Source organism: Amaranthus tricolor, chromosome 6 (assembly GCF_026212465.1).
Source record: "Amaranthus tricolor cultivar Red isolate AtriRed21 chromosome 6, ASM2621246v1, whole genome shotgun sequence".
Lineage (NCBI taxonomy): Eukaryota > Viridiplantae > Streptophyta > Magnoliopsida > Caryophyllales > Amaranthaceae > Amaranthus > Amaranthus tricolor.
This window is the reverse complement of record NC_080052.1, coordinates 18,511,641-18,531,143: the sequence shown is the minus strand read 5'-3', so window position 1 is coordinate 18,531,143 and position 19,503 is coordinate 18,511,641. Positions and strand designations below refer to the sequence as shown.

The 19,503-nt window shown below is 34.7% G+C and overlaps 2 protein-coding genes across 2 annotated transcripts; one reads left to right on the top strand and one right to left on the bottom strand.

The window, feature by feature from the left end:
* Positions 1-1,843: 1,843 nt before the first annotated feature.
* On the top strand, positions 1,844-2,353 carry LOC130815634 (uncharacterized). Its single transcript, XM_057682124.1, has one exon. It carries the CDS (start codon positions 1,844-1,846, stop codon positions 2,351-2,353), a length of 510 nt encoding a protein of 169 aa, XP_057538107.1.
* Positions 2,354-10,293: 7,940 nt separating this feature from the next.
* Positions 10,294-11,939, bottom strand: LOC130815824 (probable 3-hydroxyisobutyrate dehydrogenase-like 1, mitochondrial). The gene has a single exon (XM_057682317.1). It carries the CDS (start codon positions 11,417-11,419, stop codon positions 10,400-10,402), a length of 1,020 nt encoding a protein of 339 aa, XP_057538300.1. The 5' UTR covers positions 11,420-11,939; the 3' UTR covers positions 10,294-10,399.
* Between the last annotated feature and the right edge of the window lie 7,564 nt (positions 11,940-19,503).

Below are 19,503 nucleotides of genomic sequence, written 5' to 3'. Positions count from 1 at the left end.
AAATACTTGGAGACGTCAATCTATATTTCATACTACTAATAGTTTTTTTAGGTTGCCTTAGTGGCTAGTTGCTTCTTACTCGTTTCGTTTTGTTTTTGTATTTACTCATCGTATTTATTATATTGTTTTAGACCTAGTTTTGTCGGTGTTGTTTTTCTGCAGGGTTTTTTTACTCTTGAGGCAATAATGTCACTCATATTCCTCCTTATGTTGGGTTCTTAAATTTTGGGTAAAATTGACCATATTCCTCTAGTCCTCTATTTGCAAAGAGTACGGGTATGAATTGTCAGTCACCTTCTCTCACCCAGACCCTGTATTTGAGCGGAATATTAAGTTGATGATGATGACTACCTTCCAACTATAGCTCACAAATCGTTGTTTTTCTGGTTTGGTTTGACAAGGAATTCAAATAGAAAATTTGGGTGCAAAAAGTATTTTCTATTCGTTAACAAAAATTTTCTCTAAATCAGGAGAAACCATTTTCCTCCCCTCTGCCATCCCAACATTTTCATTTTCTCCCAAATTAGCTTAGTAGTTTTCCGTCAAACCAAACAAATATAAATAAATGTCAACCAAAATGTCTTAAAGCCAAACCAATCACCCCATTAGAAATGCTAACAGAAATCGTTTCCCGTTGAGTACAAATGTGTTTTTTCGGCAAAGATCTCAAATATAATCGTTGCCCTTTGGTGACGGTCGCGGAAGATGTAGAAATGATGGAAGAACAGAACCACCGTGATCTGTCCGACAAGCTCGCAACTGAAAACTGATATGTTGTTACTCTTTGCTTTGCTTTGCTTTTGTTTTGCTTTCTCAATTCAACTCCTTCCCTTTTTTTTTACATGCTGCAAACTAATTTGTTATACTTCATTTCTTTTTATTTATTTAGATTTAGATTTAATTAGATTAGAATAGTATGTATGCCCATGCAATACATGGATGTGTAAGTATGTAAATACATACAAAGAAAATACAATAATGCATATAAATTAATGTTAACAATGTGATTGTGATAAAATTTAAAAGGGAAGATATTAAAAAATTACAATTGTTTAAATCATTGAGAGACAATTAAAACAACATCTTATTTTGGTGTTTGATTTTTATTTTTTTGTTTTAATTGGTAGAAAATGACAGGATGTAAAAAACTTGTCAAATAATTAATATTTAGCAAATCTCATAAATTTATTTGGCAAAAAAATGGGTCGATTATTGATGTTACCACGGCGGAAGTAGGAAAATTTCTTAAAAAAATGGAGGGATCAAAGGCAGTTGGACCTGATAACATTCCGATTGAGGTGTGAAGGGGTTTAGGAAAGGAGGGAATTCATTAGCTTACTAACCTTTTTAATGTCATCTTGAGGTCTATTAAGATGCCAGAAAAATGGAGGGTTAGCACACTTATCCCACTGTTTAAAAACAAGGGTGATGCACAAGTATGTGGGAACTATAGAGGGATCAAATTTCTAAGTCACACTATGAAAGTATGGGAAAGAGTGATTGAGAAAAGAATAGGACGAGAGACGGTAATTAGAGAGAACCAATTCGGATTCATGCCAGGAAGATCAACCACCAAAGCAATTCATCTTTTGAGGAGATTGATGGAAAAGTATAGGGAGCGAAAGAAGGATTTGCATCTAGTGTTCATTGACCTGGAGAAAGCGTACGATAGCATACCACGAAGTATCGTTTAGGATAACCTCAAGAATAAAGGTATTTCACGAACGTACATTGAGGTAATACAGGACATGTATAACAGAGTGTCGGCTAACATACATACACCGGTGGGTATGACAGAGTCTTTCCCAATTAAAGTGGGACTACATTCATTTTTACAATCATTATGGAGGAAATCTCTAAATCCATCTGGGAAATCGTACCATGGTGCATTCTTTTCGCCGATGATATAGTTTTGGTCGCAGAAACCAAGGAGGAGGCTAATAGTAAATTGGACGAGTGGAGGGAAGCCTTGGAGGATAAGGGGTTGCCCATAAGCCGTACGAAGACAGAATATTTGCGATACAATTTCAGTGGGACAGAATCGATAGGGGAGCCAGAGGTAACCATAGGGGGAGAAGTTGTTGCATGTACGTCCAAGTTCAAATATTTAAGATCAGTGATTCAGAGTAATGGGGAGATTTATGGAGATGTTACTAATCATATACAAGCAGGTTGGCTTAAGTGGCGAGTAGCAATCGGGGTGCTTTGTGATAAAAAGTTCCCGAGGAGATTAAAAGGTAAACTTTACCGCGTTGCAATTAGGCCGGCGTTGTTGTATGAGACAAAATGTTGGCTCATAAAGAAGGTTTTCGAACAGAGGGTGGAAGTAACAGAAATGCGTATGCTGAGATAGATGTGTGGTAATACTATGATGGATAGGATAAGAAACCAGGAGTTCAGGGAGAAGTTAGGGGTTGCACCTCTTTCCGCAAAAAAGCGGGAGAATAGGTTGAGATGGTTTGGGCATGTGTAGAGAAAGACACATAACGCCCCAGTAAGAAGGATCAAATGCATCATAATGAAGGGCAAGAGAAGTCGAGGAAGACCTAGGAAAACATGGGAGGAACAAATAAAAAGTGACATGCATGAACTTCACCTCTCCAAGGACCTGAGCAGGGATAGGGGCAGTTGGCGGCGCCTTATGCACGTCTTAGATTACTAAACCCGTCCCTTTTACCCATCGTTTGTTATTGATCATTGCCTTTAATTATCGCTCCTTACCTCCTTCTTTAATTTTATCTTCATTTTTAGTTATTTGTACGTATTTCTATTTGTAAGTTTCAGGTTTCTCTCTCTTGAATACCTTTCTCGAGCTGAGGGACTCTTTGGCCGCACTCTCCTCTATGGGCATGAGCTGTCGTCATTCTTCCCTCCTTAGACACTGATCATAGTTTTCTATGAGCGAAATACACTAGATATAATGATGATGATGATGATGATGATGATGACTCCCAGGGAATGCCACTTGTAATTTTTCAATCTTTTTAATAGACTGTATGATTATTATGGTAAAATTAAATATAACTAATTTTGAAACTAAATTGTAATTGTAAACACTTATTACAATTGATTGAAATATACCACACACATATTATTAAAAAAAGCTATACGTGAGTGGTTGATGTTTGAAATATTACCAACTAAAATGATGTAGTTACTCTGAATTTTTTTTAAAAAAATAAGGATGTCAAATAACAAAATTTTGTTTGTGTAGTTAAGTATAAATATTAATACTTATGCATTTTTACCTTTTGCCTTCGCATCCTTGAATAACATTGAAAATATATTAAACAATTGAAAATTTATATGTTTAAAAGGTGAAAATCAGGAAAAAATATGAATAAATTGTTTTGGAAGATGATAAAGTATACCTAATATACTACTCTGTATAAATTTGAGATTTATTTTTGAGATTTCCTCTGTATAAATTATAAAAGCAAAAATGTGTTTAATACAATACATTTCAATAAATTAGATCATTTATATGAGATCATGTCTCTTAGAAATCCCAATCAAAAATTAACTTAATAAGCATAACTACTCTAGCTTGCAAGGAAAGTTTTAAACTTTTTTTTAAATGATTCAAGTAGGATATATAATAAAATTTTCAACATTTCAAATCTAATATTCCAATTGTCATGTGGTAAGCTGGTTGTTGAATTCGGAGATTGAATATGAATAAACAGATTTGAAAGATGACAAAGTATTCATTACTGCTTTGTATAAAAGAAAAATTTGTTTAATATAACACTTAATAATCACAAGTATTTTAGCTTCCTAGGGAAGTCCTTAGATTTATAAGCAAAAATATAATACTTATTAATCAGAATTATTTTAGCTTTCTAGGAAAGTTATAGACTTTTTAAAAATTATGCTTAGGGATGTCACGTGACAAGATATTAAACATTTTTCCAACTCTAATTCTCTAACTGTCACATGGCAAGGTAATTGTTAAATTAGAGTATATATGATATGATATGATATGATATGATATATGATATATCATGATTAGATTAGATGTTTAATCTGCATACACTTGATTTCGAGTTTCATTTTAAGATTCGAGAATTCAGATATTCAGATTTTCAAATATTAAGATATTCAGATTTTCAAATATTAAAAATTATGACGTGTTTTTTATCAACATAACTTAAATAGCAAAAAATTACTTAGAATAATCTAACATTTTCATGATTTTTCTATAATAATCTCACCTATTGATTAATCATGATTAATCCCAACTTTAGAGGGTATTTTCCTAGAGTAAACTCGGTAATTTGATGACTTATTATTGCCTCTGAAGCACGGACACGCCCCTGAACCTGCGTGTCGCGTGTCGGACACGGACACGCGAAAATCCGTGTCCGACACGCTAAATGAAGTGTCTAATATTTTAATATTTTTCCGGACACGTGGACACGGCAAGGACACGGAAGGGACACGGCAAGGACACATGTTTTCTTTTTTTTTAAAAAAATAATAATAAATCCCAGCCATCCATTCCTCGAATCAACCGTTTATTGACGTCACCTAAAGCGATCTCAACCGGCCATTTTAAATCAACGGTGGATTTGGCAGTAACAGAGTCAAAAACAAAGATAATGACCTTAGATTTCTTGGTACCTAACCCAAGAGTTAAGGTATGCCAAGCATGGTGGGCTAAAATGGTGAAATTTGAAGGGAGGAACGTGATTGTTGAAGGGAAATGTTGAGGAGGGGAGAGATTTAGGAGTAAAGAGAGTTGTAATGGACAAGAACGATGAACTGTGAAGGATTTGATGATGAATTGGCCGCCGGATTTGAGGGGTTTTACTTCATTGTTGGATTTGAAGGATATTGAAGGAGAAGATTTGGGGGTTGATTGGGGAATTTGATCAGAATTTGGGTGTTTGTGTTTGGGTTTTTTGTGGGTGTTTTTGGTTGGGTTTTTTGGGTGTGGGAGTTGCATTTTTTGGTGGGAGGAGGAAATGAGTGAGTAAGAAAGGAGGGAGTGAAGTGAAATACTAAAATGGAATGGGTGTGAAATGAAAGGGTTTGGTTTTTGCTTTCACAAATTGTTACTAGGAGCTGTGAAGCACGGACACGCCCCTGAACCTATTTATTTGGTTTTCTTTGATTTGGTTTGTATGACTATTTTTAAATACTCATGTTGTTTATTTGGTACTTATTTGCATTTTATGTAAGTTTTATGTTTTTAAAGTGTTTATTTACATATATCAAATGAAAGATTGTAAAATTATCTTTAATTTGATATATTTATTATATTACCATTTTCATGTCCCCTGTCCGTCATTTTTAAGTTGGCGTTTTCCCGTACCCGTGTCGTGTCCGTGTTCGTGTCCGTGTCCGTGTCCGTTTTAGTGCAACCTAGATTATAGCAAGTTTTATTTAAAAAAATAAATTAAAATAAAATCTCAAAAAATGTGAAAGAAATATTAAAAAATTCTAATTTTTTAATTATTCAGAATTTTAATATGAAGTTTCAAAATTTTTCTCTAATTTTACATTAATTTTCAATATACTTTTTTTTTGTGGATTACCAACTATATCGGGTCATCGGGTTACCCAGGCTTACTTTAGGCAAATATCCCCTAAAATTGCGATTATTAATAATTAATCGATAGGTGGAATTAATATAGAAAAATCATAAAAAGGTTAAATAACTCTAAGTAATATTTCCAATCAAATAATTAGTTTATCCCAAATAGAATATCGAATATTCGATTTTTTTTATTTATGCTTTTATATACACAAGTATTTAAGTTGATTTCTCTTTTTTAATCCAAATTATTTTCATAGTTTGAAAAGTAATTACCTTTTTTATTTTATTTTTATTTTTGAAATGACGAATTATTTTGGCGATATAGTTGGATGTTCCAAAGTTAAATTAAGAGTACTTTACGAATTACAATTTTCAAGTTCAAGGCTTTTGCGAATTTCAGTCTCAAAGTTTGTTTTTTTGAATTACTGTTATCAAAGTCTACACAATTCAGGCCAAATGACCGTTGACCAACCCAAATGACCGCTGACCAGCCTAAATGACTGTTCACCGTTACTAATCACCTTTGACTTTCGTTGACCATCTTTAATTACATTTGACTTTTGTTGACCATCTCTAATCACCTTTGACTTTTGTTGACCATTTCTAATCACCTTTGACTTTTCTAATTTCCAATAAAAACCCCTTTTTTAGCACTTTCACGTCATTTTACCCATTTTAACGATATTTTTTTTCAAAAAACGGACGTGCGATTATTCTTGAGGTAACACTTTTGGAAATCCGGTCGAAACAAGTACTTATTCCGTTATTCGCCTATTTCCCGACACATAGAGCGAAAAAGATATTTAACGTTGCTTTTACCTATCATAAAAATATTGTTTTCAAAAAACAAACGTCACAATTATCCTTATCGGGTAACTATTTTAAAAATTGGTCGAAACAAGTACTAATTCGCCCAGCTATTTTTTGACACGTAGATCGAAAAAGATATCTAACGTCGTTTTTACCAATCATAACGATATTTTTTCAAAAAACGAACGTCGCAATTATCCTTATGGTACTACTCTTTTAGTCGAAACAAGTACTAATTTGCCTATTTTTCGGCACATAAGCCGAAAAAGATATTTAGTGTCGTTTCGAACAGATATCATTATGATGAGTAAAAACGACTTTAAATATCTTTTTCGGTCTGCCTGTCGGGAAATAGGGGAACTAGTACTTGTTTTGACCGGATTTACGAAATAGTTACCCATAAGTATAATCGCAACGTCTGTTTTTTGAAAAAATATGGTTATGATGGTAAAAATGAGGTTAACGTGCTGATACACAAGGGTATTATTGGTAAAAGAAAGTTAAAGGTGATTAGGATGTTCAACAAAACTCAAAAGGTGATTAATAATGGTCAACGGTCGTTTAGGTCGGTCAAAGATCATTTGGGTTGGTCAACGGTCATTTAGCCTGAGCGGTGTAGATTTTGATACTTTGGTGACAGTAATTCGCAAAAAATAAATTTTGAGGTTGTAATTCGCAAAAGACCTAAATTTTGAAGATTGTAATTCGCAAATTATTCCTAAAGTAATTTACATTTTGTTAAGCTATAGAACTTAGTTGTAGCTGAAAATTATAAATATTAGTATGTTCAAAAGGCTAAATAGAGTTTATCTATAAAAAAATTCAAAAACAGAATCTAGTTTTCGTAAAGATCTACTATCCATGTCTAAAATCAGATATCGATTCGAATAATCCGGTTTTCAAAATCGGATTAATTATTCAGTATTTAAAATCAAATAATTATGCACACTCCTATATATAATTATCTTACATAATTTTTTTTCCTTTGTAAATTCAGTGGAATTATTGAACTTTAATTTAATTTAAATAAACTTGATTCACCTGAATTAAACTTATTTTTAGCTAAACTATACTTGATTTAGATTTATCAAACCTTTGTAACAAAACAAAACTTGATTCAACAAAATTAAACTTCCTTTTAGCATTACTAGTATTATATTAGTATTAGTGTGTATTAGTTTAAATTAGTATTTATTGATTAATATTTAAGTACTAGTACATATTAGTATTAGTATTAAACCCAATTATGAAGACTATAGTATAACTATACTCGAAAGTTGATCAAATGACTACTTATGTCAAACTTTCGATCAATTAAACAATATTTAAATTAGTATTCCTTATGAATAGGGCCTGTAAAACAAATTTACATAAATTAACAATTATATTACCTTATATGAACTCACCAATTTTAATTTTATATATTCTTTTTTTATTTATAAATATCTCACAATTTTAATTCAATATTTCTATTTTATTAGTCTTTGTGCCAACAGCCAATAAGGCTAGCGAAGACGTGCTCGACTTGTTATCAATGATTGCTTCGTTTTCAAGGCCATCCTATTTATTTTTGGGCACCAGAGCAAAAGATGAAAAGGGACCCTAAAACTTTAAGGCTTAAGGAATAATATAATACACTTTTTGTTTTTTATTATTGATATTAAAACTCCTTTATAAAAAAAGCACCAAGAACTCATATTACTTAGCAAAAAATGTAAGTTATATTTAAATTTAATAAAAACTATTATCACTTATATACAAAAAAATAAGTTTTTTGGACCCTAAAAAATTCAGGGCCCTAGGCGGTAGCCCGCTTTGCCGTTGCTAATCGACGACCCTGTTCATTTTCTTTGAGTAACTCTAGTAGCACCAACTCTAGGGCATACATTTTTCAGAGACTAAATTTTTGTATTCAAAAGGCGTGGGTTCTCAGCTTGTTGCACGATTTCCCACCAACTTTTTGTAAAAGTATCTTTCTATGATATGAAATACGATTTTATAATAATAATAATAATAATAATAATAATTCACCAATCACCACTGTTTAAATTGTTGGAAGTTTTGAAGAAGAGAGTTGGATCTTAAAATGCAGATTTTAGAGTAGATAGTAAAGGATTATGTTGTGAATGGGCTATAACACTGGTGAAGAACAAATAAGAACAAAATGCACAAAGAAACACCCAAAAACAGAGCACACCAACAAAGAACAATAAACACAAGATTTATGAGGTATCTAAGGATACCTCTCCTCAAACAAGGATTACTTTCATTAAAATACTCAACAGCGCATTAATGACAACCCACACAAGCTTTAAAAACAACCTCTCAAAGCAAAGACCTCACCTTTAATGGTGGTCTCACTCAAACAACCTAATACAAAGATGAAGGAACTCTAATGGTGTAAACCTAGTTGTCTCACTTGTATTAGTCTCTCCTTACTCCTAATAAAGCTCTAAGACTCCTTATATAGTCATACAACATATTAGAAAACCCTAGAAGAAATGGCTAAAAGCCCAAGAAAACCGAGAATAAAACAGAAGTTGTCGCTAAACACGTGCTGACCCTTGCTCGACCCGAGCAGCCCCGCTCGACCGGTCGAGCGCCACATCAGAGCCTTCTGTTCTTCTCCTGGTGAACAGCTCGATCATGCCTCCTTTGCTCGACCACTCGAGCAGCCTTCTTTGGCACTTCCTTGTGATCATCAAGACACACCAAATCATCCACCTTGATCACTTCATCAAGTGATCCGAACTTCAATCCTTCATAACCCATGACACTCACATCTTCACTCTTAAGTGTACAAGATAAGGCATGGGCAACCAAGAGATCAAACCCATCACCAGACTCATGGGAATTGGCTTTTGATTCAACAAATTAGTTTTAAGAAAATAGGAAGTAGAATGAAAAAGTGGTAGTACAAATGTCTTTTTCATTTTTTTCTTGCATCATTGGAGAAGAGGTCTTCTCTTTCACTAATTACTAGAGATAAAAACCATTTATAAATGAAACTTTTGAGGTTTTAAAAGTACGTATAGATCTTGAAAATGAAAATTATGTTAACTTTCAATAATTAGTTTGAAGGTTGGACTAGAGTGGTGGAGAGAAATATAGATTTGTGAAGTTAATAAACCCAATTTTACTTTATAATTGATTTGGATTAACAATTTTTTGGTAAATCTCCAATACTCAAGTGAGTCACAAAATTTAATGTTTTTTGGAAAGAAGTTAAATGTTTATAGGATGAAAAATAGCAAACTCAAGAAAAATAAGAATAGCCCTAGCATCACATTTTGTGAGAAATTTTTCTCCACAAAATGTACTCCTTTATTTAATTATAGGATTCCAAGCGTAGCCTACTAGGGATACTTGAGGACATAAAACCCCTTTGCTAATTCCAGATTGCCATTGTATGTATTTCGTTCAATTGCTATAGCTGCAAAAACAGATCATAAAATTTGATTTGCACCTTTATGTATTCTTTCTTTAGCTGGTCTTGGACGAGACGACCTTATAATGAGACCATTAATTTAATGAATTTAATTAAAAGTCACAGTCATTTAGCAGGTCATGCGAAAAAATAACTATATCGATGTCTTGTTTGGTAATTTAAAAGCTGGTGTTTGTAAAAAAAAATTTCAAAGTTGTTTATTCTAAAATGACTAAACTTCAAGATTGTAATTGATAATTATCATTTCATTATAAATAAAATCTTTAAACAGAATAGGATTTGGTAGGCCAGCAACTAAATATTTTGCATACAGATACAGTACAACTATAAAATATTCTACATATTTAGATTTTATGGTTTAATAGTTCAATCTAATAATTGAACCTAAACAGGGTACGATTGCATTTGGCATTTGTATTCTACTGGATCATGCCATCATCCTTTCTTAAATACTACAGTACATATCAATTACCTGCGCTAGCTGCTGGCTTCATTCTTTTTTTTTTTTTTTTTTTTTTTTTTTTGTTTGAGGTTATGATTCATTTATATATCACACATAGTTTAGTAATTTAAAAATGAAAATATACAAAGAAAAACAACTAAGAAGTTGAGTCGGAGGCTATAGAAAGATTATTAAGCCTCTCAAGTGCCAAAACAAGAGCTTGAGTACCTAAACCTCCTTCTCCATGTGCCTTCAAAGATAGATACAATTGATGAGCTAATCCTAACCCAGGTAAACATATCCCCATTTTTTCACACTCTTTTAAACAAATCCCTAAATCCTTTACAAAATGATCCACATAAAACCCTGCTTCTAAATCCCTTTTCAATATCCTCACTCCATGCAATTCTAAACTCTTTGATCCAGCTGCTCCTTTTGATATCGCCTCCAGAAACAATGATAAATCAAGTTTTGCCTTATGCGCGTAAATCATACCTTCCACTACTCCCACCATTGTTGAAGCTATGATGATTTGGTTCCCCAATTTAGCGTGTTGCCCTTTCCCGGGCCCACCCATATAGTAGGTTTTCCCCAATAGAGAAAACAGAGGTGATAGCGAGTTTACCACTGCGTGGTCACCACCTGCGAAGATGGACAGTGCGGCGTTGCAGGCTCCACGGTATCCACCAGATACGGGGGCATCAACGGCGGAGCATGATTTAGCAGCGGCGGCAGTTTCGATTTCGACGGCAAGGGTGGGATCAGATGTGGTCATGTCCACGAGTATTCCTCCTGGTCGTAGGAGAGAGAGTACACCGTCGGTGACGGACTTAACATCAGATGGGAACCCGACGATGGTGAAAACGACGTCGGATTGGGAAGCGACTTCGGCAGGGGAGTTAGCAAGGTGGGCTCCTTGGTCGATTAGGGATTGGGCTTTAGAGATGGTTCGATTGAAGACAGTGAGTTTGTAGCCGGCTTTGAGGATGTGGGCGCACATGGATCGGCCCATAATCCCGGTTCCGATCCAGCCGACTCGAGTGGTTGATGGGGTTATTTTTTCGGTGGTTGTTGACATGGCGTGGTTTTGGGTTGTAGAAAAAACTCGGGTCGGTGGAGAAGTGATGGAGTGTTTGGTAAGGAGAAAGAATGAGTTTGGAAGGCGTAAGAACAACATAGGTGAAGTAAATGTATTAAGTGGTTAAAAGTTTAGAGTCATGATTAGAGTGTGATGGTAAAATTGACCGATGGATGTAAATAGTAATATGCCCGTTCCATTCATTTCTATCCACAAAACCATTCATTTCTATCCACAAAACATGTCTATCCAGTATTCACCATGACCAACATATAACTATGATGGGTATACATGCCTCATATCCCGTAGAACTTTTCATACTTATACCCACCCACTATCCACCAAAATCATACACATATAGGGGTGTGCAAAATGAGATCGATCGGCGGTCCAGATCTAAACCGGACCGGACCGGCTTCGAGTCTTACTTATTTTTCATTTTGGGTTTCTGATCCGATCTAAACCGAAAAAATCTGGGTTAGACTGGATATATATTTAAAGAGGAATAATATTTATCATTTTTATGTATATACTTATTTAAGGGGCTTTATATTTTTTATTTCTAACACAAAATAATGTTTTAACTCAAATATTTTAATTTTATAATAATTTTGCTAATTCTGGTCGATCTCCGGTCTTAAAATATTTAAAATTCTGGTCTTCCAGTCCAACGGGTTCCGACCGGTCCGGTCCGGGTTTGGACTGATGAACAACCCCATACACATATCCAAACCAAATGGGGCAAATGCAATACAAAACCTGTAAAATTTTACCCGCTGATCATCCCTATATTTAAGTCTTAGATAGGCCTTTTACAGGCCACATATAAAGTATAGGACAAATTTATTACTTAATATAAACATAAAATTTGAAATGTATCATTAAATCATATTCTTACGTAAAAATATATAAAAATTATATCGATTTTTTAATTTTATTTTCTAATTTAATTTTGGAAATTTTCATGTGATAATAAGTTTTTTACTTTTTCACGTAGTAGAAAAATCACAAACGTTTTTTTAATTCGTGTGATGACCTTAAACTTCTAACACTATTACCTAGTATAACGACTTTTTTTTAATAAATACTTCAAGATTAACCTTTTGGGGCACGTTATTGAAATTTTGTTCGAAATGATTACTTAATTTAAGAATGAACTTAATCTTTTATCTACCACTTGAAAATGTTGAAAGTTCAAGGTCATCATGCGAATTAAAAAAAATCTTTGTCTACCACGTAGAAAAGTCAAAAATTTTAAATTATCATGTAAAATTTTATTTTTCTAAAATGTTTTTACAAGTGTCATGATAAGTGCAATTATTTGCACTTATTTATATCATTTTATACTCCTTAATAAAAATCGTTGTTAGTCATTTCGTGCTCATCTTGAAGATTTATGCTATATTACTCATTTTGATTATTCATGTTAATTTTGAACGATTTTGATTGCTTAAGCATAATTCTTATTGTTTTAAAGATGACGGAATTTTCTAAGGCGATTTTATTTTAGCTTGGTTGAAGATGTTTTACAAAAAAGACGAGCAAAAGAGTAGAAAAGTGTTCATTATGCAAAAGTTTTGAAGTGAAATTTGCTACATGTTCACTCTTTTAATCACAACTGTTCATAAGAAGATCATATTAATGCAAAGTTTGTGGTGTCGGAAACTAGACTTCAAGATCTTTCCAATGGTATTATTATATGCTCGATTTAGACAACCCAGAAAGAAATGGCAATTGTTCGAAGTATGTTGCAATTTTTCAGTGCGGTAAAAGCCGACTCGACTCAATCGGCTTCAAATGGAAAGAGGAGAAAGTCGAGTCTGTGACCATGACTAATTTAAAAGTGACTAATTTAAATTATTTTTGAATTACACTTATTAGCACTATCATCTAATTTGGAAGAGATGTGGTGGGGCGTTATAGTTGGTATTCAAAGCCCCTCTGTGACCGTGATTAATTTAAAAAGTTGGTTTAACAACTCTATATCTACCCGCCTCACCCAATACACACTCGCCTCACTTCATACCTACCTATTCCAAATCTATAATGTACCACTATATCAATTTTGTATATTTTTTATACTATAGACAAAAATTAATAATAACAACAATAATAATAATAATAATAATATTTTTATTTTATTACATAGTATAGTTTAAACAAAATTAGTTTTTTGATTAAATTTGTAGTGATTTTTGGAGTATATAATGTAGACTAAGTAAATGTGAGGCGGACATAAGGTGTGTACACCAATGATAGGTATACCTAGTTGGTTAAAATGGGTGGGGATGATTTTGTATACATACCGAAAAGGATAGGTGTAGGTTTTAAAATTCTACCTGTCATTGGTGATGGGTAAGTGGTGTATATAAAATTATAGGTGGTAAGTAGTGGATATGAAATTTTAGGTGAGTATAAGTATGGAGAATGACAAATTGTATCTAGTGCTCGTTTTTCCATCCCTATTTGTGTTTAATTCTTCACCAAGACAAATTCTCACCCAGCCATGTTTTTTTTCCTAGTTTTCGAAAATATTTTATTATCATAAAGCTAAATGTAGAGCGTTATCTAAATCATGCAATTGACTTTTTAACCTAACTTAACGATGACAATATATATAAACTAATAGTGGAAAAACTCTAATTTTGCTTATACGACGCATGAGTAAAATGAAAACGATTTTAATAATTATCTCATTTGCCCAAGCATGTAATTTATCTATTAATTCGAATTGCCTATCTATAATAAATCTAGTTGAATAATTTATATCATCATTTAAATTTTCAAAGCTATCATGCATATATTAATAAAAAATAGTTTTAAAAATAATTTAAAATATATTTACGAAAAGAAAATTGCCCAAAATGGGCGTCTTGGTCTTGGACGTAAGTTTAGTAGCACCAAAACAGAAAATGTGAAATCAATAAGTGAAAAAATAAAAAAAAAATGAACCAAATAATCTAAGTTTCAAAATTATTCCAAAAATAAGCATGAAAATCCAAAACCTGTGGTTTGGAGCTGTTCGCACTTACTAACTGTGAACAGCCAAATAGGACAAAATAACTTTTCGCAGTTAGTAACTGTGAACAACTATTTTGTCCTGTTTGGCTGTTCGCAGTTACTAACTGCGAATAGCTATGTAATATTTTTTTTTTGTTAATTTTTGAGTTGTGATTTATTGTATTTGCATTAGAGACATTAGAATAAGTAATTACAAGTCAATGTATGTTTCAGGCGGTATGATTCATCGCTAAAACTCCGATCATTCGTAAGTGAAAGCTTGGAGGCTATGATAAAGTAATTAAACATATATATATATATATATATATATATATATATATATATATATATATATATATAAAATATATATATATATATATATATATATATATATATATATATATATATATATATATATATATATTCAACAAAATATATATAAATGTTTGAAATATACAACTATATATACATATATATATATATATATATATATATATATATATATATATATATATATATATATATATATATATATATATATATATATATATATATATATATATATATATAATACACAAAAGTTAAACGTTAACGCTCACGACCCTCATCTACCCTATCCAACTGAGTTGGTTTCCTACGCCTCCTACGATAGTAAGAGGCGTTCGGGTGTCGCTCTGGCAGTGGAGGGGACTGGTACTGTGATGGCTGTGATGGCCCAGCCTGCGAGGTCCCCGCAACGTCAACGGGGTATGAATGGTCCATCTCCTCCAAATGATAGTCATAAGCAGGAGATAAGACGTCCATATGGGCGGTAGTCGGTGAGGATTCTGCAGCGACTTCCGGTATGAAGTGTTGGAACTGCGAGCCGACGAGCATGCCATGCGCAATCTCCCTCACCGGCTCCTCGTGGCTGTATCGCATCACTGCTGCCGCACCTTGTGCCTGCTATTAATATTTAGTTAATGTAACATTATATTATGTAATCGACAACTTAATCATATAAATGAAAATGAAGACTTACAAATTGGGTCATCGTAGGCGCAGCAGGTGCGTAATGTGCTGCTGCGAAGATGGCACGTGGTGTCATCCATCGGCGCGTGATGGAGAGGAACCACGACATGTAGTCTGGTGTAGTAGGTGCGCCATGAACATTGATCGGCGCACCTTGTGCCAGCAGCTCCAGTCTACCATCCCAACGAGCGATGTGACGCTAGTTGATGTCCATCCAGTTTGCCGTACCCTGAGTTTTGCGAGAAATCTGGTGCAGTTGGGTTCAATGTCACAAGGCGGTGGAATGCCCTGTACCAACCCATATTGGCGCAGTACGCGCTCTGGTAGATATACTTCTACAATGTCGAAGCATATGAGTGGCACAGAAGCCCTCACGCACCTGAATGAATCCCCGAGTGTTCGGGTACAGCTATATAGGCTTCCGCAGGGTATGGGTCCCACAAAAACTAAAATACATGTTATGAAAATGTAAGTGATATGTTAATTAAATTGTACTAATGTTAATGAGTACTGAAATATTTACCTGGTTGGGTCGTAGTAGGTCTAACTGATCTCGGTAGAATCTGAATCCGAGACCGGTGCTGGTGTGCTTGCGCGTCCGGCATGCAAAATTCCACCTTGAACCGTACGTAACATCTGGTGGGGGTTGTGGTGGAGGAGCAGTATCACCACGACCAACGGTTCTGTAAGGTTGGCCAATAAGAATATGCTCCCACGCCCACAACTGAACATTGGAAATGTAATTAGTATGTAATTCAACTACAGCGGATTAGAATTAAATGTTATTTTTATTACCTGTAATATGACTACTGGCCCCGCAATCTCCTTGACGTTCTTGTGGGCAGCACCACATAGCCTCCTATACAGGTATCCAAGGGCTGCGGAGCCCCAGCTATACTCGGCGATGCGCTCCCATGGTCGTCAAATAAAGTTAAGTAAAGGAACTGTATTTGGTTGTTTGTTTTATCGGCAAACAACACAGCTCCTATCAAGTATAATAGGTACGCCTTGGCGTACCTCGAAATGGTGCCTTCATCAGCATCTTTGGGGAGATGCGAGAAGGTCTGAACTAACCACGTGCAGCGCAAACTGCTCCCCCTGATCACTTCCGGTGAAGGGCGCTCTCCCAATATGCGATGCACCATGTCACGCTAGCCTGATAGCTGGCATCCGGCTGTGCACACGACACGTCCCTCGATGGGAAGCCGCGTTAGTAAGACTACAACAAGCAATGTGATGGTAGCCTTACCTAGAAGGAGATGAAATGTATGCGTCTCCTGACGCCATCTTTCGACCAGTGCTGTGATAATGGCACGGTCAACTCTGCCGTATGCAACGAGGTGAAAGTCGTATAACCTCGTTAGCACTAAGTACGGAATGATCCTATCATCGATCACCTATGGAACGGAATCTGGATGCCTGGTGCCTAGCGTTTCTGCATCGGACACCTATGAATATTGACATATAAATAAGTTACTTGTATGTTAGCATTAGTAAAATGCAAATCACAACTATCGTACACCTAATCTGGGCATCCCAAAGAGCAGTACTCCTATGCTCATGCTGTATAGTCAAGACACTAGGATCTACGGGTCCTGGAGCTGCTAGATCCATTTCCTCTACTACTGTGTTCGCAGTAGCTTTAGTTAATATTACTATTATGTAATTTTGTATAATATATATAACATATTACCTTTAGTTACAAATTATCATGCTAGTATAACATATATAACATATGACCTTGAGTTACAAGTTCTAGTGTTTTAACCTTCGCTCCCACAACGACGACAATTAGATCGTTTCTTTCTACCCTCATCCATTTCGTTAGCAATTCTCCTAAACTTAGGCCTCCCTTTACTCCGAATTTGATCAGGATCATGTCTAAGTTTAAAGCCCGTGTATTGCGGCCATGACCTCTTATCGATCATTGGCATAAAGTAATGTTCGTATTTACTTGCATAACTTTGAGATGTATAGCACGGATCCACGAACCTCTCATATGAAAGGTGTCGTTTGATACAAACAGCAAGTACATGTGAACAAGGTAGGTGGTATATCTCAAGTTTGTTACATGTGCACTTCATTTGATTCAAGTCTACATGTTGTCTTTGCTCAGCTGTTTTACCAAACAACTTCTTCAACTGAACATTACCTATAGCACGATTGAAGTTGCTAAGCAAATGGCGTAAGCAAAACCTCTGATAACTATTAGGTGGTTGCCACTCCGGCTCTTCCATAGTTGCTAAAATACCCGCATGTCTATCAGAAATAACGCACAAACCCATCCTCTGTGTGACATGCTTATGAATACAAGCCATGAACCACGTCCATGCACTTATATTCTCCTTCTCTACCAAGGCAAAGGCTAATGGAAAGATTTCCTTATCACCATCTTGGGCAATGACAGTCAATAAGGTATGACGATATTTACCATACAAGTGTGTGCCGTCAATGACGATAAGAGGTTTACAATAATTGAAGCCTTCAATGCAAGGTTTAAAGGTCCAAAAGACACGTTGGAAGGTCCTAATATTAGGTCTTACATATACACCCGTGTCATTGTCCTCCTTAAAATACCACTCAAGTACTAACCCCGGGTTGGAATGTTGCAAAGCTTCTAAAAAGCGTGGAAAGAGTGAGTAAGAACCTTCCCAGGTCCCGTAAATGGACAACAAGGCTTGATGCTTTGCACACACGCTCGCTTATAATTCACATCCACACCAAAACGATCTTTAACCATTTGCCATACGATAGATACCTTAATGGATGGGTCTTTAGCAACATAATTTCTAATGACATTGTTAAGATGTCAGGTGAATGTGTCTAGCCGAAACAGTGTCACTATCCAATACACAAGAACCATGCTTACCCTTATATGTAACAATACGCCATGAAGATAAATAAGAATCAAACGTAGCCTTAAGTCTCCACGAACAACCCCGGTTACACTCTGATAGCTTCCAACAACGCTTCCTTGCCATCAAACATCATACCCTTCTCAAACTCTCCGTCTTCGGTGTATGTGGTATCACAAGCCCAAGTCCTTCATGAGTTGTCCTCCTCATACTCATCTAAAGGTGGACATAGGGCATAAGGTGTAGGAGGAATGATTATAGGAATTTTGCCTAGGGTCATATCATTTGCTAGCGCATTCTCATCGACATCCACATCGTCCTCAGAAGGATCGTCAATGAGTTCAATACTCTCATTTCCATCATCCCAAGGTCCCTTCTCAACAGTTTCTCCCAAGTTAACCATTGAATCAATTGTAACTTGATTCGTAGGGGTTGAGAAAAAGTACAAGATGCGGAAGAAACGACAGGATTTACAGTTTCCTGAGTTAAAATAGGCGTAGGGGTAGGAGTAGGATTAGAAGCAACTACATTCCCTAATGGTACTTCTTCTACGTATAACTCCAAAGAGGGAATTTGGGTGGACTTTGAATGCTCCCACATAGCATCTATAGCTTCATCATCCTCAACAGAAAAGGCAAGCAATTCTCCACTCATGTGATATTTAAAGCTTATATTTACGGTATTTCTAATAGGGTCCAATCCAATCTTAGAACATATAAAACATTTAAAATGGTTCAAATCCATGTTCGAATTGCATGCAAACAACTTACGTCTTCCCCCAACATAATGAACTTTGCTACTACTTCCTTGAATACAACCATTCCAAAAACATACTATACTCACGCGAAATGATGCCATTTTCTACATTAATACAAAGAAAATCAACATCATCATCAACTTCATGCCCATACAAGTGCATTATATTCATTTGATTATAATTTTTTTGGTCTAAAAATTATTAAAATCCATAATGTAACTAAGTTCATACATATATAATACACATAAAATCAAATAATAAATCAATTCATAAGTTCATAAATAATATTTCTAATACTAACATCAACATCAACATTTCTAATAATATTATCAACATTGAATTCAACTAATTCAACAACGTTACTTCAAAAAACAACATAAAGCTATAAAAACAATTAAAAATTACCCTCAATACTTATGGATAATTAAGAAGAGTCTTGATTTAACAACTACTAACCTACATTTGAAAAAATAAGCAAATTTAATTATAACCCTAAAAAACTACATATACACAAAAAAAACACAAACAAGTTTACCTTTGAACAAGTTAGAGTATTCTAC

Coding starts and splice junctions, on each gene's coding strand:
- LOC130815634 (XM_057682124.1), top strand. CDS start 1,844: ATGGAGGAAATCTCTAAATCCATCTGGGAAATCGTACCATGGTGCATT.
- LOC130815824 (XM_057682317.1), bottom strand. CDS start 11,419: ATGTTGTTCTTACGCCTTCCAAACTCATTCTTTCTCCTTACCAAACAC.